We start from the raw sequence: 25,498 nt of genomic DNA on the forward strand, positions 1-25,498 counted from the left end.
AAAACCATCTTAACATATTGGAGCTTTTGAGCTACAGTCTGAAACTGAAAAGCACACTCCAACAGCAAAGTTCCCTGACCAGACAATTAAACTCTGAATGACCTCAGGCTGTGTTCACTTGTAGCAGTTAGACTTTGTGCCCTTAAAGGGACAGGCTAGTTTAAACACAGTTCCACCTGAGCAGCAGACTAATACATTTTGCATTGTATGGTATAACACATCTGCCATATAAAACTGAAGTATCATCCGATTTACCTTGAATAACACATTTGTAGATCCACTAGTGGAGAGAGAGTATTTTTTTAAATAGTGAGTGTGCAGGAGTAATTCTAATGCTGTAATTTTAGGGTTAAGAAGTCAGCTATGACATTTTCTGAAACTCAATGAAATTACTGCCGGATATCCATCACTCTCTAGGTAATTGCCTCAACATGTGTTTCAACAGCAGTTCGTGATGTTCAATGATATGCAGGAAGTCATTCTGAAATTGTGATAATTACAACATATTATTGACTTGGTGCAAGGCAGCAGTTGGCGTGTTCACTTGTGCAGTTTATGTTATTGTGCTTTCCACATCAGCTACTGTTCCTACTCTCAAAGCTCTGTTACCCTTTCCCCATGAAATTCTACTGAGCCAACACAACAACGATGTCTTGCAGTGATGTTGGTAGCATATTAAAACTAAGAGTACAAACAGCTGCCTCCTTATTACGTGGGGAGGATGTGTTTTTTTCAGATGACTCATGCTTGTTTAAATAGTTTCCAAGGCAGGAAGATGCATCTGTTTTAAAAGTAAAGTCAGTATGTCTTGCAGGGATACTTTTCTACAAATTAACTGCAAACAGTTAATTTTTAGACTAATAACATCAACAACATTCTAAACAAGCTGCAGCACAGAGTTGGGTGAATCTGTTAAACAAAGTGGCTTGCTAAACAGAATGATGACAGAAATTAGGTGAGAGTGGGAAATCATTGGTAAGTAGTAGGGAAGTCGTACAGAAAGTGTGTTATCAAACTGAAATCTAACTTAGTTTGCTAACTTTAAAAAAACTGCAAGTCAGTGGCAGTTGACGGATAATCAGCTGTAAGTGGGTCCCTGACGAGGTGTTAATTATTATGACTGGAAGTTGAGTGGTCAGTTGTAACTCGTGTGTTTCTGAAGGAATATATTAGAGGGATATCTGCAAAAGCACAGAGCTGGGAGAGTCTGCTAAACAGAGTGACAACAGGAATTTGGTGAGAGTGGAAATTAGGTGCTAAGTAATTTAAACCAAGGGGCAACGGTAAATATATAAATAAATAATTAGAGTAATTAATTAGATCTAAGGGGATAAAATTAAAATTAACCAAAAAGAAGAAATCAAGATTAAAAAGATCTGAAATGCATCAAATAAAAATCTGGTGTACACAAATAACAAACAGGAGTTATGGGGATGCTAAAATAAAGAAGTTAATAAACAAAATACAAGACTACTTAGTAATTAATCTGAAATTAATCTGAAATCAAGCTAAATCCATCTACTAAATATAATCTAGATCTCAAGTAATTCAATTATATCTAGAATTAAATTACTATAACAAATAGATAAATCTAGAAATGGCAGTACAGGCCATGGGTCGGGACTGTGATATGTGGGAGTTTGTAGACAGTGAGATTGTCCCAGATTGCTGCATCTGCAGGAAATGACTCTGCATTAAGATATTTCAGCTCAGAGTCCTTGAGCTGGAGTACGAGTTAGACACTCCGAAACATAAGAGAGGGGAAGGAATTTCGGGATAGTTTTCTCCACAGCACAGTCACACCTCAGAGGAAAGAACAGGTGCACGAAGGGACGAGTGTGCCTGTCAGGCAGCAGGGTAAGGGGAACGAAGAGGAGCTAGAGAAGGAGGTCCCACAGACACTGGTTCTGTCCAACAGATACAATGTACTCGATACCTGTAAGGATAAGGAGAAAGGATAGGGAGGAAAGTAACAATACTGACCTAGATGCCGTGGAGAAGAGGGCTGTCCAAAGAGGTGGGAGGAACAGAATAGAAATGTAATAGTTATAGGTGATTCAATAATTAGGGGGATGGATACATCCTCTGCAGCCGTGATTGAGAGTCCCGAAGGGTGTGTTGTCTACCTGGTGCCAGGGTAAGGGATATCTCGATGCGGCTGGAAAGGGAGGAGGAAGGTCCATGTTGGGAACAATGACACAAGGAAGAAAAGGGGGTCCTGCTGAGGGAGTATCAGGAGTTAGGAGCTAAATTAAAAAGCAGGACCTCAAAGGTGGCAATCTCGGGATTATTACCCGAGCCACATGCTAATTGGCATAGGGACAAGCCGATCACAGTGGTGAACACGTGGCTGAAGGAATGGCGTGGGAAGGAGGGATTCCATTTGATGGGACACTGGCACCAGTACTGGGACGGAAGAGAGCTGTACCACTGGGATGGGCTGCACCTGATGCAGGCTGGGATCAGGTCCTCGCGGAAAGAATCAATACAGTGGTAAAAATGACTTTTAGCTAATAAATGGGGGGAGGGCTCAGTCAGAATCAATGGGAATAATGATTTTTTATAGATAATAAAAAAGGGATAAGAGCAAATTTCAGGTCACAAACAGTGATATAGATACTCTGGGTGAAGGGGATACTAAAAAATAACTAAAGTAGTGACAGCAGGAGTGACAAAAAGAAACGTGTTAAGTTAAACAGTATGAGAAAGACTGGATCAGGGCAGAAGGACAAGTTAGGGTCTCTTGCCCAAGTAAGGGTTTCATATACTAACGCACAAAGTATAAGAAATAAATTGAATGAATTGGAGGCTCAAATACAGCTTAGAGGGTATGACATGGTGGCCATTACTGAGACATGGCTGCAAGCTGGTCATGATTGGGAGTTAGATATTCCAGGTTATGAAGTCTTTAGAAAGGATAGAGAAACTGGAAGAGGAGGAGGGGTAGCCTTACTGATTAAAGACACTGTTACATATATCCTCTCTTACTAACGTTGTAAGGGAAAGCAATCAGCGCAGAGTCTATGGTTAGAGTTGAAGAATAAGAGAGGAATTGAAACTGTATTGAGAGTTGTCTACAGACCTCCTGATAGCAGCAATGAAATGACAGAACATATTAATTCAGAGATTAAAGAGGTTTGTAAGAAAAGCAGAGTTGCTTTAATGGGAGACTTCAATTTTCATATAGATTGGGAAGAGCAGAGTAGCTCAAGTCAGAAAGGTTGTGAATTTCTTGAGCGCATTCAAGATAGTTTTCTGGAGCAATATGTTCTAGGCCCAACCATCTTCAGCTGCTTCATCAATGACCTTCCCTCCATCATAAGGTCAGAAATGGGGATGTTCGCTGATGATTGCACAGTGTTCAGTTCCATTCGCAAACCCTCAGATAATGAAGCAGTCCAAGCCTGCATGCAGCAAGACCTGGACAAAATACAGGCTTGGGCTGATAAGTGGCAAGTAACATTTGCGCCAGACAAGTGCCAGGCAATGACCATCTCCAACAAGAGAGGGTCTAACCACCTCCCCTTGACATTCAACGGCATTACCATCGCCGAATCCCCCATCATCAACATCCTGGGGGTCACCATTGACCAGAAACTTAACTGGACCAGCCAAATAAATACTGCGGCTACAAGAGCAGGTCAGAGGCTGGGTATTCTGCGGCGAGTGACTCACCTCCTGACTCCCCAAAGTCTTTCCACCATCTACAGGGCACAAGTCAGGAGTGTGATGGAATACTCTCCACTTGCCTGGATGAGTGCAGCTCCAACAACACTCAGGAAGCTCGACACCATCCAGGACAAAGCAGCCCGCTTGATTGGCACCCCATCCACCACCCTAAACATTCACTCCCTTCACCACTGGCGCACTGTGGCTGCAGTGTGCACCATCCACAGGATGCACTGCAGCAACTCGCCAAGGCTTCTTCGACAACACCTCCCAAACCCGCGACCTCTACCACCTGGAAGGACAAGAGCAGCAGGCACAAGGGAACAACACCACCTGCACGTTCCCCTCCACATCACACACCATCTCGACTTGGAAATATATCGCCGTTCCTTCATCGTCGCTGGGTCAAAATCCTGGAACTCCCTTCCTAACAGCACTGTGGGAGAACATTCACCACACGGACTGCAGTGGTTTAAGGCGGCTCACCACCACCTTCTCAAGGGCAATTAGGGATGGACAATAAATGCTGGCCTTGCCAGTGACGCCCACATCCCATGAACATCCCACATCCCATAAAAAGAAACCAACAAGAGGGCAGGCCATACTAGATTTAGTAATGAGTAATGAGCCAGACTTAGTTAATAATCTAACAGTAAGGGAACATTTATCTAACAGTGATCATAATATGATCGAATTCAATGTTAGTTTTGAAAAGGAGAAACATTACACAATTACTAAGATTCTAGATTTTGGTACGGCTAAATTTAACAGGATCAGATAGAGGCGGACGACAGCAAACTGGTCAAAACTGTTATTGGGTAAAACTACAGATGAACAGTGGGACGTGTTCAAAAAAGAATTTGGCTTATTACAGAACCAGTATATACCTAAGGGGCAAGAGTTCTACTTATGGGGATAGGGCGGGATCTTATTGAATGGGGAAGGAGGCTCGATGGGCCGTATGGCCTACTCCTGCTCCTACTCCTTATGTTCTTACCAAATAAAGTAGTCATGGTCGACAAAAGAGGTGAGATAACATAAAACTGAAGGAAAGAACATGCAAAAGTGTAAAGAATAGTATTGATCCGGGAGAGTGGGAGAGATATAAAGAACAGCAAAGGAAGACAAAAAAGATAGTAAGAGCTGCAAAAAGGAAATATGAAAAGAAACTTGAGAGGGATATCAAAATGTTTTTACAATTAAATTAGAATAAAAAGGGTAGTCAAAGGTAATGTGGGCCCCTTAATGTCAGATGCAGGTAATATTACAAATGAAAATAAGGAAATGACAGCCTTGTTGAATAATTATGTTGTGTCAGTCTCCATAGTAGAGGAAGAGGATAATATACCTGACATTCCAGGGAAACTAATAATGAATCAAGGGCTGGAACTCACTAAAGTTAACGTAAGCAAGAAAACAGTATTAGTAAAAATAATGGCACTAAAGACTGACAAATCCCCAGGACCTGATGGTTTCCATGCCAGGGATTTAAAGGAAGTAGGTGAGGAAATTGCAGATGCTTTATCCATAATCTTCCAAAGCTCTCTTAATTCAGGAATTATCCCTTTAGATTGAAAAATTGCAAATGTAACTCCATTATTTAATAAAGGTGAGAGAGAGAAACCAGGAAATTATAGACCTGTTAGACTAATATCTGTTGTGGGGAAATTATTGGAATCTATAATTAAGGACAGAGTTTTTATTATTCGTTCATAGGATGTGGACGTTGCTGGCAAGGCTGGCATTTACTGCCCATCCCTAATTGCCCTTGAGAAGGTGGTGGTAGCCACCTTCTTGAACTGCTGCAGTCCATGTGGTGAAGGTTCTCCCACAGTGCTATTAGGTAGGCAGTTCCAGGATTTTGACCCAGCGACCATGAAGGAACGATGGTATATTTCCAAGTCGGGATGGTGTGTGACTTGGAGGGGAATGTGCAGGTGGTGTTGTTCCCATGTGTCTGCTGCCCTTGTCCTTCTAGGTGGTAGAGGTTGCGGATTTGGGAGGTACTGTCGAAGAAGCCATGGCGAGTTGCTGCAGTGCATCCTGTGGATGGTACACACTGCAGCCACGGTGTGCCGGTGATGAAGGAAATGAATGTTTAGGGTGGTGGATGGGGTGCCAATTAAGCGGGTTGCTTTGTCTTGGAGTGACTGAGCACTCAGGAGAAATTTGAGCTGATTAGAGAGAGCCAACATGGATTTGTAAAGGATAGGTCGTGTCTAATGAACCTAATTGAATTTTTTTGAGGAAGTTACTAAAGTAGTAGACAGGGGACTGTCTATGGATGTAGTTTATATGGATTCCCAGAAGGCATTTGATAAGATTCTACATAAGAGACTGTTAGCTAAAATTAAAATTCATGGAATCGAAGGCAAAGTATTGACCTGGTTAGTAGATTGGTTACGCGGTATGTACTCGAATTGGAAGGAAGTGGCTAGTGGTGTCCCACAAGCATCTGTGCTGGGACTTCAACTATTCACTATATTTATTAGTGGCTTAGACAACACAATAGAGAGCCATACATCCAAGTTAGCTGATGACACAAAGATTGGCATGGTAAGTAGTGTATCCAGAAGGATAACATTACAAAGAGATATTGATAGATTAAGTGAGTGAGCATGATGGATTTCAACGCAGGTAAGTGTGAGGTCATCAATTTTGGACCAAAAAAGGATAGATCCAAGTATTTTTTAAATGGTGAAGAGCTAGGTACAGTGGGGTTACATAACGGTCCATATGCACAGATCACTAAAATGTAGTGGTCAGGCACAAAACATAATCAAAAAGCCTAATGGAATGTTAGCCTTTATAACTAAAGGGCTAGAATATAAAGGAGAGGAAGTTTTGCTACAGCTATACAAAGCTCCACGTCTGAAGTACTGTATACACTTCTGTGCACCGCACCTTGGAAGGACTGTAGTGCAGATTCACCAGATTGTTACCAGGGCTCCAAGGGTTAGATTACAAGGGGAGGCTGCATAAACAAGGCTGGTATTTCCTGGAATACAGAATGGTGATTCGATTGATGTTTGTTGAGGATTTTGAAAGGAATTGATAGGGTAGATAGAGAAAAAAAATTTCAGCTTGTGGGAGTGTCTAGGACAAGGGGCATAACCTTAAAATCAGAGCCAGGTCATTCAGGAGAGAAGTTAGGATACACTTCTTCATGCAAAAGGTGGTGGAAGTGTGGAACTCCCTCCCACAAAGTAGATGCTAGCTCAATTAATAATTTTAAATCTGAGATCGATAGATTTTTGCTAGCCAAGGGTATTAAGGGATATGGAGCCAAGGCGGGTGGATGGAGTTAGGATATAGATCAGCCTTTATCTCATTGAATGACAGAACAGGTTCGAGGGCCTGAATGGCCTACTCCTGTTCCTATGTTCCTAAGCAGCGCACTAGAAATGGCTCAACAAGTTTATCCAGTGGGTAGCTCAGTAATACAAACCAGGGTACAGTAGTGTAGTGGTTATGTTTCTGGACTGGTAATTCAGAGCTCTGAACTAATAATCGAGAGAATGTGAGTTCAAATCCCAGTTTAGGTAAGGGTATCAAGGGTAATCCAGTTTTAAAAAAAAAATCTAGAAATAAAAAGCTGTCAGTTAAAGTAAGCACGAAGCTGTCGGATTATCGTAAAAGCCCAACTGGTTCACTATTGTCCAACTGTTGCACTAATGTCCTTTAGGGTAGGAAACCTGCTGGTCTGGCCTATATGGACTCCAATCCCACACTATTAGCAGATTTCTCCCGTTACTGTTGCAACTATGGGGTGTTAATCCATCAACAATAACTTCTGCTTGATTCCAGCCCAGGTGGTTATAAAATAGCAAGTTTAATAGATTGACTTACAACAAAGTTGCATTACAGCTGTCTTCAATATTACATTCAAATATTATAGTGATAATACAACTGTCGACAGATTACAATTAAATGACAACCAATCAATACAACCTGATCAGTCCAACAAACCCAAGTTGATCAGACTTAGCCTTTGCGGACTACCTGTGGCAATTTTGACTTCTCCATGTATGTGTGGATTGTCGAGCATAAACCTTCGGGTGCACTCACCATGGTTTACTCTCTCATGGGCTTGAGGTGTAGCTACCTCACTCGGTCACAACCACTTCCTCCCCGTCTCGTCGGAATACAGTCAATTCTCTTAACACTAGCTACCTCAAATCGAGTCACCCACCCAGGGATGCCAATGTTTGCAGATTTCTCCCATTACTATCCAAAATTCAGGGTTAGGTTCCTTTCAGTTAACAATGAAACTGGGCTAGGTTGAAATAATATTTAGCAAGATGGATATTAGTAAAAGGAAAGCTGGAGAATCTTTTAAGTCTATGATTTCTTGATATTGTGATACACTGTAGGTTTCTGTATTAGCCAAATGAAACATAGAAGCAATATGTATAGGTTTACATAAGCACACATAGACATAATGTTAATAAAATGTAAATCCATGATGATCTTAGGCAAGACTAAGAAGGAGGTTGTGGAATAAAGTGAAAATTGAACCAGAGTGGCTTGCTAGGCAACTTCAGAAGGCAGTTAAGAGTCAACCACTTTGGTGTATGTTAGTGGATTTCTCCCATTACTGTTAATCCATCAGCAATAACTTCCACTTGATTCTAGCCTGAGTGGTTATAAAATAGTAAGTTTAATAGATTGACTTACGACAGAGTTGCACACAGCTGTCTTCAACATTAAATGTGTGTGTGAAAGACAGATGGAAGAAACAATCCTGCTGAAACTTCAAAACTAAACACCAAACATTAAGAGATGGCCCGTTTCTAGATGCTATAACATCAGAAGGTGGTTTATACCAAAACAAGAGATGTGGTTGCTAAAGAAACCACGTACTGTAAACAATAGAAATCACAGGAGCTATGTTCAAGGCTGAAGTGGAACAAACTGTTTATGCAGCAGAGATAAGGGATAAGGTAGCCACACTAATATAGTATAAACAATCCTTGGTGGTTTCTGAGAATCAGCAAAGTGGGATGGTTTACAACCATGAGATAAGACCAGCAGTGCTTACATACAGAACAACACAGCCAAATAGTTTAAAGATAGGGCATGCTCCCTCCCAAAAGTTAGAGTACTCAAGAGGGGACAGTTGGAAGTCCATTGCCACAGGCTGTCCGCAAAGGTCAGGTGTGATCTACCTGGATTCACAGACAGATCAAGTTGTATTGATTGATTGTCATTAATGTAATTTGTAGACGGTTATATGATAACTATAATGCTAGAATGTAATGTTGAAGACAGCTGTGTTGCAAATCTGTTGTAAGTCAGTCAATCTATTAAACTTGCTATTTTATAACCACTCAGGCTAGAATCAAGTGGAAGTTTTTGCTGATGGATTCACAGTAATGGGAGAAATCCACAAACAGACACCAAAATGGTTGACTCTTAACTGCCTTCTGAAGTTGCCGAGCAAGCCACTCGATTGTATCAAAACTGCTACCAGCGGTTCAAGAAGGAGGCTCACTACCACCTTCTCAGGGCAACTAGGGATGGGCAATAAATGTCGGCCTCGCCAACGACACCCACATCCCGAGAATGAATTTTTTTAAAAGGAAGGCTCCAGGTTTGGCTGAATTCGCTGACCTGAGGGAGCAGTGGTAGGCCTGCTATAGTTGACCTGAACATCCCTAAGCTCACAAGAGAAAAACTAGCCAGGAACCTTGCTTCTGATCATTATCTACTCTTGCTGGAAGTGAGGATGTGTGCATATTGAGTGGGGACAGCACCACGCTCTAACCTGTAACCTTCCCTTTATTGTCAAGACTCACACATTAACAATGGCTGCTTGGGCAATGCACCAGAAGTGCCTTTGGAACTGAAAGGCAGCATTGGTCAAAGCCTATGGGAGTGAAGGGGACGGAAAAAAGGTGAGAAAAAAGAACAAATGAGTTTGAAATTATTAAACTGATTTTTATATTTTCTCATTGTTACGTCTCCTTTTTCTGACTATTTTGGGATGCTTTTTGGTACTTATCAAGGTGAGGGATGTCGGTAGTAGGGAATCAAACAGAATCAAGCAAACCTAGGTGTACAAGATAAAGCTCTCTCCCTGCTGCCACAACAATGCAGCTTATTCAAAACCTCCAAACAGCAATCCCTACTGCACCTAGACATGAGCAATTTCCATAAAATACATGTTTATAATGTCTGAGAGATAATTTTAGTATTGAATTATGGATAACTGAACATTTTTTTTATTCGTTCATGAGATGTGGGTGTCGCTGGCGAGGCCAGCATTTATTGCCCATCCCTAATTGCCCTCGAGAAGGTGGTGGTGAGCCGCTGCCTTGAACCGCTGCAGTCCGTGTGGTGAAGGTTCTCCCACAGTGCTGTTAGGTAGGGAGTTCCAGGATTTTGACCCAGCGACGATGAAGGAACGGCAATATATTTCCAAGTCGGGATGGTGTGTGACGTGGAGGGGAACGTGCAGGTGGTGTTGTTCCCTTGTGCCTGCTGCTCTTGTCCTTCCAGGTGATAGAGGTCGCGGGTTTGGGAGGTGTTGTCGAAGAAGCCTTGGCGAGTTGCTGCAGTGCATCCTGTGGATGGTGCACACTGCAGCCACAGTGCGCCGGTGGTTTAGGGAGTGAATGTTTAGGGTGGTGGATGGGGTGCCAATCAAGCAGGCTGCTTTGTCCTGGATGGTGTGTCGAGCTTCTTGAGTGTTGTTGGAGCTGCACTCATCCAGGCAAGTGGAGAGTATTTCATCACACTCCTGACTTGTGCCTTGTAGATGGTGGAAAGGCTTTGGGGAGTCAGGAGGGGAGTCACTCGCCGCAGAATACCCAGCCTCTGACCTGCTCTTGTAGCATGGTATTTATGTGGCTGGTCCAGTTCAGTTTCTGGTCAATGTTGACCCTCAGGATGTTGATGGTGGGGGTTCGGCGATGGTAATGCCATTGAATGTCAAGGGGAGGTGGTTAGACTCTCTCTTGTTGGAGATGGTCATTGCCTGGCACTTGTCTGGCACGAATGTTACTTGCCACTTATCAGCGCAAGCCTGGATGTTGTCCAGGTCTTGTTGCATGCAGGCACGGACTGCTTCATTATCTGAGGGATTGCGAATGGAACTGAATACTGTGCAATCATCAGCGAACATCCCCATTTCTGACCTTATGATGGAGGGAAGATCATTGATGAAGCAGCTGAAGATGGTTGGGCCTAGGACACTGCCCTAAGGAACTCCTGCAGCAATGTCCTGGGGCTGAGATGATTGGCCTCCAACAACCACTACCATCTTTATTTGTGCTAGGTATGACTCCAGCCACTGGAGAGTTTTCCCCGATTCCTGTTGACTTCAACTTATCTAGGGCTCCTTGGTGCCACACTCGGTCAAATGCTGCCTTGATGTCAAGGGCAGTCACTCTCACCTCACCCCTGGAATTCAGCTCTTTTGTCCATGTTTGGACCAAGGCTGTAATGAGGTCTGGAGCCGAGTGGTCCTGGTGGAACTCAAACTGAGCATCGATGAGCAGGTTATTGGTGAATAAGTGCCGCTTGATAGCACTGTCGACGACATCTTCCATCCCTTTGCTGATGATTGAGAGTAGACTGATGGGGCGGTAACTGGCTGGATTGGATTTGTCCTGCTTTTTGTGGACAGGACATACCTGGGCAATATTCCATATTGTCGGTTAGATGCCAGTGTTGTAGCTGTACTGGAACAGCTTGGCTACAGGCACGGCTAGTTCTGGAGCACAAGTCTTCAGCACTACAGGTGGGATGTTGTTGGGGCCCACAGCCTTTGCTGTAGCCAGTGCAGTCAGCGTTTCTTGATATCACGTGGAGTGAATCGAACTGGTTGAAGACACCATCCAACGTGTTGTGAGGTACTACCACCGTGCTAAATGGGATAGATTCAGAACAGGTCTAGCAGCTCAAAACTGGGCATCCATGAGACGCTGTGGGCCATCAGCAGCAGCAGAATTGTATTCCAGCACAATCTGTAACCTCATGGCCTGGCATATTCCTCACTCTATCATTACCAACAAGCCAGGGGGTTAACCCTGGTTCAATGAGGAGTGTGGAAGAGCACGCCAGGAGCAGCACCAGGCATACCTAAAAATGAGGTGCCAACCTGGTGAAGCTACAACACAGGACTACATTCTGTGATGGTGGGGATATGAGGACGAAGCTGAGATGGATCATCACTTCTGGCTGAAGATTTCTGGTTGCAAACGCTTCAGCTTTGTCTTTTGCATTCACATGCTGGACTCTGCCATCATTGAGGATGGGGATGTTCACGGAGCCTGCTCCTCCCGTTAGATTGTTTAATTGTCCACCACCATTCATTACTGGATGTGGCAGGACTGCAGAGCTTTGATACGATCCATTGGTTGTGGAATCGCTCTGTCTATAGCACGTTGCTTCCGCTGTTTAGCATGCATGTAGTCCTGTGTTGTAGCTTCACCAGGTTGACACCTTATTTTTAGGTACGCCGGGTGATGCTCCTGGCATGCTCTTCTGCACTCCTCATTGAACCAGGGTTGATCCCCTCGCTTGTTGGTAATGGTAGAGTGAGGAATATGCCAGGCCATGAGGTTACAAATTGTGCTGGAATACAATTCTGCTGCTGCTGATGGCCCACAACGCCCAGTTTTGAGCTGCTAGATCTGTTCTGAATCTATGCCATTTAGCACGGTGGTCGTGCCACACAACATGTTGGATGGTGTCCTCAGTGTGAAGACGGGACTTTGTTTCCACAAGGACTGTGCGGTGGTCACTCCTACCAATACTGTCATGGACAGATGTATCTGCGACAGGTAGATTGGTGAGGACGAGGTCAAGTAGGTTTTTCCCTTGTGTTGGTTCGCTCACCACCTGTCGCAGGCCCAGTCTGGCAGCTACGACCTTCAGCACTCGGCCAGCTTGGTCAGTAGTGGTGCTAACGAGCCACTCTTGGTGATTGGCATCCCCCACCCAGAGTACATTCTGTGCCCTTGCTACCCTCAATCAAGGTACCTTGCTTTCTCCAAGTGGTGCTCAACATGGAGGAGGACTGATTCATCAGCTGAGGGAGGGTGGTCGGTGGTAATCAGCAGAAGGTTTCCTTTCCCATGAGATTTCATGAGGTCCGGAGTCAATGTTGGGGGCTCCCTCGGGCCACTCCTTCCTGACTGTATATCACTATAACTTTATGTAGCAAGATTGTACAACTGAGTGGCTTGCTAGGCCATTTCAGAGGGCTATCCTTCCCTATAGGACATTAGTGAACCAGATGGATTAATTGAATTTAAATTCCCCAGCTGCCATGTTGGGATTTGAACTCATGACTCCAGATTATTAGTCCAGGCCTCTGGATTACTCGTCTAGTAACATAACCACTATGCTACTGTACCCGGTTATACCCATACCCAGAAATACATATGGTCTATATTGTGGCAGACGAGTTATCACATCACAGACAGCAGAAAGATGCTTTCTTCCCATCAATCTGATGGGATTTTAATCCAAGTGTGAAAGGACGGTGGTCTAACCCCATGACACACCCAATCCACCATCTCCTGCATTCACTTCTTACCTTTGCGTTTGCCTCCAGGTAGTTGTACAGCACATTGACCGAGATGGTGAGGTCCCCGGTGTTGAATGGGTAAGACCGGTTCCAACCCTGAGGCCCAAACTTGCGTCTCTCTGCCACAACTGCATGAAAGTAGCAAAGAGCAAAGAGAATGCTCTTGAATTCATTCTCACGGGCACACATCTCCAACGTGTCCTGGGGGGAAAGAACAGAAATACATTTCACAGGACATGTTCGCAAATAATTCTATTTCTCTATTGAATTTTTTTGACTGCGCACAGCAAATCAGTCGGCTGCTCTGCTTTAAGAAATACGTTGTCACACTACAATTTAGTGCAGTCAAATCCACTTGTTAGGCTCCTCTGAATGATACAAATCCTGTTGTATACGTGATTTCCAAATATCTTGACAGCAAGATATGTTATACTGAGATCTTGTGTGACTTTTTTTTATTTGTCTGAGTCCGTTACATGTAACAGAATTCCACTGTATTCAAGTCATCACCTCTGGTATGGAGTAAGAAGTAAGAAAAGGTCATTCGGCCCATCAAACCACTTCTTTCACAGACCATGTCGTCCCCACTTTTTTAATCTCTTGAAGAAAAATTCTGTAAAATGTTTCTCTGATCCTTAAAGGTAATTAAACAAAACTGCAGAGTATCCATCTATTCAAGCATCCCCATTGACATTTCTTTGATTCCAGCAACAAGTGTAGCAACTTCCTGTCTGACTAAATGATCGTAATTGTCAATAAATTAAAAACTATTCTTCCACTCTCTGTAATTTTTTAAAATGACAATCAAATTACCTTCTTCCTGGTGCAGGCATGTGTTCAAAAGAGAAAGAAATATCAAATGAGACATGATTCAAATGGAAAGACTGTGGACCCATTTATTGTACGCAATATGCATCTAACAGCTCTCAACAAAAGAAAAAAAATAGGCTTTGTAGCAGATCCCCCCCACCCAAAAAAACTTGGTCAAAGCAATGCAGGTTGAGCTTCCACCGTGGCTGAGTGCTGAACTTACTTCCCAGTGTGACACTGAGTTAAACAGACCAGAAACATCCTACGTTCAATCCCAGTCTGTCCTGAGTTAGCATAGGGGCCCTCTTGGCTAACAGAGTAAAAACCAGCGAGGTTTTCCTTCCTACTCACTATCCAGTGGCCTGCATGGACAAATATGCAAGTGTGGATGGGATCAGGCTTGGCTCTGTTGCCCCTCTAAGGTCAAATACGTTGCCAAAACCCAAAGTTTAGGTTCACACCTGAAGAACAGGCCATTTAAGCAGGGTACCGGAGGGCAACTGGCTGCTGTGGAACCATAACCCAGCATGAGTCAGCACCTTGAGGAGAACAGGGGAGAAAATTAGAAGGACAAAATATTAGTAAGACTTGGGGAAACTAAGAAGGGAGAAAAAAGGAAAATGGAGGTTTTGTCCTTAAATGCTGTGTCTGCCCAGTCCTTTAGTCTGCAATGCTGGGGAGAGCCATCATTGTGGGTTAGGGTACCCAATACTGTGCAATTTAAAATGGGAATTACTTAATGGAAATAGAGTCATACAAGTTATGAAGCAGTGTTGAATGATGGATTCTCATAACTGCAAAACTTGTATGGCCACACTTGCTCAATGTGTTGACAAACTGTAATGTGTTCACACTGGTTCAGCATACTTTCACACGTGAGTTTGTCATATTGGCCCAGTGCACCGACATACTGAAGTGCGTTCACACCTGCTCAGCATACTTTTTTAAAGTATTTTTTATCACTGAGCACATTGGACTGCATTCATACCTGTTCAGCATACTGACACACTGGAGTGTGTTCACACCAGCTCTGTGCACTGACATGCTTGGAGGAGTTCCTTGAAGCATGCTTTCAGAGACATCATTGTTATGTGATTTTTGGGATAAATAACATAAAATGAACTAAATAGAATTTAGCAGCACAGAACAAAACTTTAACAGTTTTTTAAAAAATCTCAAATTAATCTGAAAAGTTTCATTTTCTGGTATGGGGAGTAAAGTATTCACATTATGTAACCCAGTACCTGATTGAAGTTATCCAGGGACTTGTGTAAGTTGGCATGCATTCCTGTCGGTGGTTCATTGGTGATCTTGATGGAGTTCTCCAAGATACCTTGAGGGATGATGTGGCCGTCAGGTGAGGGGGCCGGCTCTGCACTAATGAAGACGCGGAAATTCTCGTGGCTGCCTTCACTGTGCTGCTCCATTTTTTTCTCCAGATTACTCAGCCACTTAGCCACCAGGTGGATATTCTGAACAGGACAGTGTTGAGTCAGCTGATGGCAATTGAAAACTAATATTTACACAGTCTCTAACAGCTAATGAAAATCAGGCCACTCCGGCGATGCTAGATCAGTTCTCCAACAGGTACAGTTTACACTTGGTCCATTTAGACTCTGGTGAAAAGGACTGACTACAAACTGCCATTCTATTTTGATATTTGACTGCTCACTGAAACAATGCAGATACATGGCAGTACAAGTAGGCTGTAATTAAGAACAAGCAGTTTGAGTTAAATATTTCTTATTTTGTCCCCTTCCTTTCTCCCTTTTCCTCCTGCCCCTGTTGGTCTTCAAGTAACTTTTACCATCCCTGGCTTGCATTGATGAAACGTTGTCAAGACTGGACAAATTTTCAACGTCTGATTTTCAGCCACATAGCCAGAACTGTCAACACTGAGCAAACTGTCAGTGTGAGGTTTTCAGACACAGGCCATTTGGCTGAGACTTTGCCTTTTGCAAAAAACACAAACCTATTTGAAAGCTCCGTGCTGCATGGGCCCGATATTAGGAGGGAGGCGGGTTGGCAGCGGGGGGTCGACTGAGTGCGTGGGTAATGCGCCCAGTGAAATCGGTGGGTTTGGCACACGATCGTAAGTAAATTGGAGCCACTTACCTTGGCTTCCGGATTTCGCGCTAGAAAGCTGCGCAGCGGGCGGACTGCGCACCCGCAGCATAGGCTGTCAGCTGGAGGAGCCCTATTTAAAGGGGCAGTCCTCCACTGACTGATGCTGCAGAAAATAGGAAAAATTACAGCATGGAGCAGACCGGGGGAAGGCTGCTCCCAGGTTTAATGATGCCTCACTCCAGGTCGTACTGGATGGGGTGAGGAGGAGGAGGGAGGAGGAAGTGGCCTGCGTCTGCCACCAAAAAGACCTGGCTCGAGGTGGCAGAGGAGGTCACCAGCACCACTAACATATCACGCACCTGCATAGAGTGCAGAAGGCGCTACAATAACCTAACCAGGTCAGCCGAAGTGAGTACTCTTACTCATTCCCCTACACTCCATCTGCCACATTACCGCCCCCACCCCACATCTCCTTCTGCACTGCCAATACTACTCTATCATATCACTCCTCACACCCACTCAAAGCTCATCCTCATCTTACCTGCACTTCCTCACCTCCCCAGTACTCATCCCACTCCTACCACTCAACCCAATCCTCATACAATATCATGGCTCTCTCTCATACTCACCCTCTCATGCATCTCTTTCACAGTCAGCCTCACTCAACCTGCCACTACCTGTGCTGCAGCCACAGGGCATGCATAAAGTATGTGTAGTAGGAAGCGTAAGGCAAACGTGTCGTGAGCATGAAGGGGATGCACAAGGGTGTTTGAGGGTTTGTCATGGTTTTTGATATATTCGATTTCTGATCAACTCACATTACATATTATATTGTCACCACTACTGCCACATCTTGGCTATTCTTGACTGGCTTGTGCAATAAGGCCCTTTCATGAGGTTCTCCATGAACACCCTTGATGCCACCCATTGGGTCACCCTACAATGGGTGTATGTGTAGTTGCACGACTACTTTGTGCAGGTACCTGTTGCGCAGTACTGTGTTGTGTAGCTCCACGTGGCGGAGGTGGATGGTATGTCTGGCGAGGCTGGCGATGTTGCTTGTCCTCCAATGGAGTGATGAATGCAGCTATGGAACCTCCCCCCCCCCATCCTGACGGTGTGAGTGTGAGGGGTCCGCAAAGTAGGTAAATGTGTTTGGACAGCATAGGGTATGATGTAATAATTTTGAGTGTGAAGACAACGGTGTGGCTGGCAAAACTTTGTCTGAGGTATCCCCCCAACTGTCAAGGAATCCTCTGCATCTCCCAATGGCTGCTGACTGAAACACGTCTGCAACAACAGGGAGTGTTTCCCACAGCATGGGAAACACACTGAGCAGAGTGCAAAATCACATCCCTGCTAAAATCTCTTCCCAGTGAGGTCTGTCAATGAACTCAAGTACCTCCCTAACTATCTAAACTGTCATCCCGCCAGTATTAATTGCCGGTGGAAGTCCCGCATGCGGGGACTGCACGCGCACCGATTCGCGTCATTGGGGAACCCGGAAGTGGGCGGGTTGGAGCTGGGCTCGGGACCCGCTCCGGGATTCCCCAATTTTAGGAACCCCCCCACCACGAACGCATCCGCTCGGCCATCCTAAAATTGACCCCCATCTATCACCTGTACTGCGGGGGAAGGCCAAGTTTCATTAATACATTCTTCTCTCTAATATTCTATCCCTCTCTTTCTATTCTTTTTCTCTCTTTACAGCCTACCTGACCATGGGATCTGTGAGTATGTTTACTTGCTAGAGAGCCAGGGAAAACAAGAGAAGGCTATTAAGACAAGTTACTTCCCCGACCCCATAAAACTATAGGCCACAGAGGAATTGCCAGGAGTACTGGCACATAGAAGCCTGTGATCCTGAGGGTTGAGAGCAGGAGGTCGCAATGTCATGGATACTCTCATCTAATGTGGGAGAGTCAGTCGGCCTGCGCTTACCCTTGGTGCCTCAGCTGCTTTCCACTGCCGTCACATTTTTACCAGGCAACCCCTTCTCTCCCTTCTCACATTCTACATGACGTGTATCTACTGGCCCCATTCTCAGAGCTGCTGTTGCAAATTGAAAGTCTCCTTTTTTCCTCCTCCTCTTCCTCACCCTACCCCCCCATACTCACCTCATGTTCCTTCCCAGAGAATACGTCCATTTACCCTTCTACCAATAGAGTCACTTGTCTTGGGTAAGCTACTCAGTCAAGTAAGCTCTGATATTGATCAGTGATTGTATCAGAACTGGGGTCAAGGCCTTGTGATATGGCCACGCCTGGTGATAACTGTGGTCATGCCTTGGGTCATGCAGAGGACATCGAAGAAGTCCTTAAGGAGGTCTCTCAGAGATGGTTTCTGTCTAATGCTTTAATCTTTTTCTTGACAAAACAATGCTGGTATCAGTGTCAGGAGATGGGCCATGTCTGGTTAATGTTTGGTGTCAAGGCCACCTGGATATCTGTTCCAGGGCTGAGGTAACAACTTCAAGTGATGCTAGAGACTGCAGCAGCAGGAACAGTGAAATCAGCTGAAAGCTCGTTACTGACCTGGACATACTGGCCACTCAACCCAAAAGGATAGAAACTAATGTCAGACTAGGCATCCACAGGTTGTGCACCTTGTGAAAATGATGGAGGAGACTGTGCAGGTGTAGATACCTCTGAAGTTTTCTCTCTGGCTGTACAAACTGATATGCAACATGGGTCTTCTATCTAGAGATAAGTAGGAGACTGCTTCTTTGCTAAATTGGATACCGAGGTAAATTGAACTTCAACTTTCTTGCCATCCAATGAATCAGTTGGTAGTTGCATTTCACCCTAGTGGGGAGTCTGGAGTAGGTTGCACAGTTCCAATATCATATGACAATGAAGATAAGTACCAAAACAGTCAGTCAATGGGAAGGATCATAGCAGTTGACCTATATTTTAAAGTCAATAGCCAGCATTGGTTGGTAGCAGCAATAGGAACCAAATGGATCAATCTAACTGGCGTAGACCCCAGCAAATTGAAACTCAAGAAACTCACCATTTCAGTAGAAAAAAATGGTTCATGAGGCTGTGGACTGAAAACTACAGAAAACTTGTGAAGAATGTTTGCTCTATGTTCCCTGCAACAGTAGACAAGGATTTTGAGCAGTTTTTTTTCTAAACAGTCAGAAACCAGTAAATTGTTGCATTAAACTTGTTCTGGAAAGACAACAGAGAACTATTGCTGACAATAAGGAAGAATCAAGAGTGTGACCAGAACGAAGCATTTCTTGCAGAAGAGTGGGGGAAGATTACCTGACCACACAGGTCAGGATTTTCTGACACATTATCCCAAGTAATATGCCCAGTGTATTAACAGCAAAATGTTAATTTGTAGTGGAAAGTTGTACAGAATTAAGAAAAATAAAACAAATACAACAACCTAGCCATGTAAGCCCAAAGTCAAAAGTGGCTTATATTGTGGTATTCTCAAATATTTTCTGTTTTCCAAATTTTTATGCCAGAATACGGCTGTTCACAAGTTCTTCACCCTATTTGGCCCTGGGCTAAATTTCTGACCCCATATTCTCTCTGTCACAAAGAACACCTACATAGACCTTCATAATATAATCCTGTCCTGGCACCGACCTCAGCCCATCTGCCGCTGAAACAGTCACCCGTGCCGTCGTCACCCCTGACTTGATTACTTCAATGCTCTCCTGGCCAGCTTCCCATCCTCTATCCTCCATAAACTTCAGCTCCACCCGAAACTCTACCGCTCCATATCCTATTCCGCACCAAGTCCCACTCACCCATCTACCACTGACCTACATTGACTCCCAGTTTCCCAGTGCCTCAAATTTAAAATTCCTATCCTTGTATTTAAATTCAAGGTCTCACATCTCCTTATCTCTGAAACCTCGCCCAGCACTACGGCCCACCTGAATTCGCTGTTCTTCTGGTTCCAGCCCTTTTTTGCATTCCCATCTTCACCCCACCACTGACGGCTTTTGCCTATCTAGGCCCCACACTCTGAAATTCATTCCCTAAACCCCTCCATCTCTATATCTTCCTTTCCTCCTTTAAGACTCTCCTTAACATGGACATCTTTGATCAACATTTTGGTCACCTCTCCTGATATCTCCTCATTTGACTCAGCATCCAATCTTTCTTATGCATCTGTGAAGTGTCTTGGGATGTTTTTCTCTGTTATAGGCACTATATAAATACAAATTGTTGTTGTTTGTATTGCGAAACAGTAAATGTTGTCAGCATTACAGTTGAGTTCATGTTTTAATCCGTTGCTACTCAATTCCACGGAGGTGGACAATGTCAAGTAATGCAGTCATGAGATGCTCTGTTGTCACACCACATTATTAAACCCCTAGTAACCCCATTCTCTATCATCGTCAAGGGATGATTGGTTCTGGGCCAGTTTCATGGAATAATCTCCAAGCTGCTTATCTATTCATAGGATGGTATTATTCCTTTTACAACCGTCAGATTCATTTTTTCTAGAAAAGGCACTTTTCTGAACCGAATCAAATGGCTGGATGAGAAAATCATAGCACAAATTATAGAACATTTTCTAAACTAAGCATCCGTTTTGTACAATACTGAAGGAATAACAGCCAAGCACAAGCAAAAGGAAGCATCTATTACAGCTTCAAACAGCAATTTAATCAGAATACTTCCCTTTGAAGATAGACACAGAACAAAAAAGCGTTACCTCGGTGACCTTCATTGTCTTATACAAAAACAAACCATTACAACAGAAAATTGCAATGAGAATTAGCGAATGTTGCAAAATCCCCATTTTACCAACACAAAATAATTTAAAGGCTTGGCAGTGTTGAATGAGTTGCATGAATTGTACTGATTCTGCTGAAAAAACTTGATTAACATTTATCGTCAAATTGGAAACTTGTTGTTATTTAATTTATTACAGGAACTGAAGCTAGCGAAGCAACAATGTACGAAAATTAAAGCCATTCATGGAATAAATTAAGTTGATCGTGAAATAATTGAAGTGACATTTCAGATAATGAATGTAAAATTGCTGCATTGCTGTGAAGACCCTTAGGTTGAGATGCTTTCTACAATATGTCACACGGGCCTATTTCATTGTCAATATATATATAAAACTTCCACACTTGCTCTTTACAAACATACTACCAGGATGGCATTTGAAAATGGATTACCTACAGTATGCTAGAAATAGTTATTCAAAACGAAATCCTGTTTTGTTTCCTGAGACTAGAAATTTAAGTTCCGATTTTCTGACAGTCGGCAGTAAGGAACTTTAGAGAGTTCATGCAGCAGTAAGTATATTTCGTTATCATCCCTTTGGGAATGCTGCAAGTTCCACTATGCAGCTATCACAGTAGAGTTGAAACATCCAATCATGAGACAGGTGGATTAATCGTAATTAAGTACCTAAACAAGTAGGAAATCAGATTCTTGATCCTGTAAGACATCAGGTGAGTTCAGCAGCAGAGCTGAGCAGAAAATGTACAAGGGAGGCCCAATTCACTAATTGGCAGGGAAGCAAGCCTTAGTTGTGGGAGGGAGTTTGTGACCAGGAGGAGTTCAGGAATAATGAGAACCAACATCAATTCTGCCCCCTCCATAAAAAAACCTACACAATAGGAGGGATGCAATGATAGTTCAAGACAATTTCAATGCAAAAGGGAGCTTGACAGAAAGTCTAGAAATGGTTCAAATATTTGAAGAAAACCAATGAGCAGATTGCATTCAACGTCCAAGCAAAAAGAACAAATAACAGAGAACCTGAGCAGTGAAGGAATGATCTGATGTAGAGAAAAGGGTGGCCCTGCTGTGCAGCCTGGAGTGTATGAAAGACTGATATGAACCAACGTTGGAGCCTTTAAAATGAACCTAGTCAAGTTCGTCAAGAACGGACAACAGATGGAAAGGACAATAGTGACAATGCTGACATTAAGCATTATGTTATCCAGTACTTTAATGCTAATGGCATGAAGGTACTGTGCTACACTATTAAAATGCACCCTTTTTTACTCTACAGCTGAACTAGGACCATCTGGAGTCTGACAACACACAGAACTACACAAGTTACAATCAAGGAGAACTGGACTTGTTCTGCACTTGTAATTCCTTTGCTGGCTCGTGCACTGAATGAAAATCTCTGAGCAAACAAGGCCCACGTATGCAATTTGCTTTTGTTTCTGTAAAGCAATTACATTCTTGACAAAGCATTTTATTTATTTTGCATTCATAGAAAGGAACAAAAATGCAGCAATAGCCTCTATCCTGGAATAATGGCTTTCAGTAGCCATACATTTTCTGTATGGTCTTGTTGCATGTAACGCTGAACATGAATAATTGTTTTTTCCATAATCCTTACTGTAGCCTTCCAAAGCATGAAATATGCTGAGTGTAAGACTTTAATTGCAGTTAACCACAAGACAAATGAATCGCAACCTGGCCAACTTTACTGGATTACAATTGAACTCACCTTAACTTAAAAAAAACAGGAATTATTTAATTCTCGGGGCTGGTTATTGAGTTTATCTGTACATGATGCAGCTAAAGAGAGAGGTCCGAGCTGTAAGGCAGAGCACATTCAAGGGACTTGGTGCTTGGTAGGATACAGACTGCTGAGCCACCTGAGCATGGATCCACTGTTTTGAATCCCATTTTACAGATCGTAAAATTCAGATTCAGAATCTCTCTCAAAATTGCTCCAGCACAGATTTCAAGCTTTCCAAATCCCCTATACCATGCTCACGTAAAGCTGTCCTTTGCTCAACAAACTGTCTAGATCTGTTTGTGCTAGTTCTGGAGGACAGGGTCAAATACATCAATGTCATGAATTAGGCCGGGAATGTCAGCAATAATGAAAGAGGAGGAGGGCACTGAAGCTTCAGGTTTTGACACTAACCTGGATTCATAGAATATCAGTTCTGAGTAAGAAAAATCCAGAGGATGACACCATCAATAATTTGCAATGGTTGTTTTTTTCCATATCTCAGACCATGGGACCGAGCACAAGCCCAGTCCCTCATGGTAATATATCCAAACAGCAGCAATGAACGTTACATACCTGTAGAATAACCCAGTGGCCTTCTTTGGCTGCCAAGTCGAGAGCTTGTTCAGCTACCACCTCCTGGCCTTGTCCAAGTGAGACGTTATGGAGGTTTCCATTATCGAATGTGCAACCCAGTTTTTTACCTGCAGTTGAAGAACAACTGTGAGTACACAGCACTGCATCCAATGCTGGTATGATCTAATTCTTTTATGCAAAAAATGATAAGTCAACATTAATGGCTAAAATAGTATTAAATAAAATATATTGGGCTTTGCTTACATTTTTATGTGAAACTGCATACAAAAAGTAAAGATGCAATATATTTTATTAAATTTTGAGGCATAATCCACTTCTATTTATTATTGGATACACAGCCCTGACAGGCGATTTAATCTTCAAACTGCCATTAGCCAAATCACATACTGCTAAATTCAGTTTTATAGAAATAAATTGATCTTTTAAATTTATTACATGCTCAGTTAAACCAGGAACACATCCAGAAGTCAGTGTTCATAGTACTTTGACCTAAAATATCACAACTCATTAAGTGAAAATATTGATCGATCTGCAGCTTTAATGTTGGGTTCTGCGCTTTGAACTGTTTTTCTTGTGCCTTTCATGAAGGCAAAGTACAGCACGACAACTCCTTAATTAGAACAACTGTGTAGCTGACGTCTGTCTCCAAAATAAATTTTGAGCAAACCAAAATGTTCTGCAAAAACATGAAGTGGATTTAAAGTACAGCACTCCTGATCAGTCCATCATCAACAACAGTTTATATATTCACTTGGAAAATGTGGAGTGTTGGGCAGTCAGACCCAGCCACAAATGCTGCAGCCCTGCATGGATCCTTTGACAATATATGACACAACATAAGTGAATGATGTTTTTTACCAAGGTCAAAGTAAAATTTACACCTGATTTGTGGATTGGTACCATTGTACGTTATAACGAAACATAAGCAGGATATGACCTGACAAAATACCTGACCCTCCTACATGCAACATAAATGTGATAAAGTAAAGGTTGTAATATTTTCAGATGCTTCCAATTAGTCACTCACTGACGACAAGCTAGAAAGATGGTGCTTTATCTTCAGTTTATAGACTCAACCCCTTAATTTAGACATTAAATTCCATTGGTAAATAATACTAATGCCGAGTAGTTTTTTTTGCCAACAATGAACATTTGTTTCAATTTAGCTTTATCTCAATTTTACATCTTTAGGAATTGGCAATAAAAACATTTGAAGTATTACCATGTCTTTCTACATCCTTGAGTGGATCGACACCAGGAGAAAGGATAAAGAACATTGGTGTGGCAGGCCCAGACTCTTCAAAAGATGTCGAAAAATCCAGTGACCTCCCCACAACGTACTTGCTGCCCAATTTTTCTTCAACAAAATCTCTGAAAGAAAGACAGATTTTTATTACTGCATCATAATATGTCCTGATTGTGTTATTTGCCAGTATTCAAATACAGATTAACATTTGACAAACTTCTATCAATTAAAGCTATTGATCCATCAATGTGGAGGGATACATCACTGAGCACGCTATGTTGAAAGCACATTTCAGTTGCCTGGAACAATCTGAGGATGTGCGGCAATACCATCTGGCTAGGGTCTCGAGGGTCGCAGGAGTATGCTGCATACTGCACAATTTTACCTTACCTTCTCTTGGCGGCCACCCCTCGTGGACTCCAAAGAGACCAGGAAGAGGAGCAGTAAAAGCTTGAAGAGGATGTAGAGGGCAATGCGTTGCTGGCTGTAAGATGGTCAAGATACAACAGACCTACTCTTGACTACCTCATCTGGCCACTGCATTAACTGTCATGTGTATATGAGATTTTCATGATCGAGTTTGCTGGCAGGTAATGAGGTACATTAGGATGAGAAGCAGAATGTCATCTCAAACCTGTGACTGATATCTGCCCTCCTACTTCCCCATCTCAGATACCCTCTGTGGGCTACTTCACCAGTATTTGGAGAGCTTCCTCCTGATAGGTGATGGTTTGGGATCCACCATCTGGCAATGTTCTCTCTCTGGTGTTAAGGGCTGTCTTCTTGGAAAAAATATGCAAAAAGTGAGAACTATCTCTGGTTACCATGACATGCAATGAATGTACCAGCCTGCAGCCCAGAAATGGGTGTGATGACAGATGCATGCACTGAGCAATTACATTCCATGTGAGGCTTTTAGTAGGGTGATTGCATGTAAGGCTGTGACTGAAAGAACACCACTAGGTGAAAGCTGGGGTGAAATGGACACTGCTCTGCCACCTGGACATTGTTAATAAGCAACTCAAATACTTTAACACGATGTGAGGGTAGTTCATTGTGAGTAGCAGATGTGCTCATTGAGTACAATCTTGCAAGGTGTGGCCAGTATT

General features: G+C 43.1%; 1 protein-coding gene across 1 annotated transcript in view; it reads right to left on the bottom strand.

Moving 5' to 3' along the window:
* LOC137341235 (dynein axonemal heavy chain 9-like) overlaps window positions 1–25,498 on the bottom strand; it is a 422,940-nt gene that overhangs the window by 45,583 nt on the left and 351,859 nt on the right. The window contains exons 61-64 of the mRNA XM_068004307.1: window positions 24,366–24,514; window positions 23,123–23,250; window positions 15,262–15,489; window positions 13,217–13,408 (exon numbers count right to left, since the gene is read on the bottom strand). Coding sequence (XP_067860408.1) covers window positions 13,217–13,408; window positions 15,262–15,489; window positions 23,123–23,250; window positions 24,366–24,514 — 697 coding nt within the window. The remainder of the gene's footprint in view (window positions 1–13,216; window positions 13,409–15,261; window positions 15,490–23,122; window positions 23,251–24,365; window positions 24,515–25,498) is intronic.

This window comes from Heptranchias perlo, chromosome 23 (assembly GCF_035084215.1).
Source record: "Heptranchias perlo isolate sHepPer1 chromosome 23, sHepPer1.hap1, whole genome shotgun sequence".
Lineage (NCBI taxonomy): Eukaryota > Metazoa > Chordata > Chondrichthyes > Hexanchiformes > Hexanchidae > Heptranchias > Heptranchias perlo.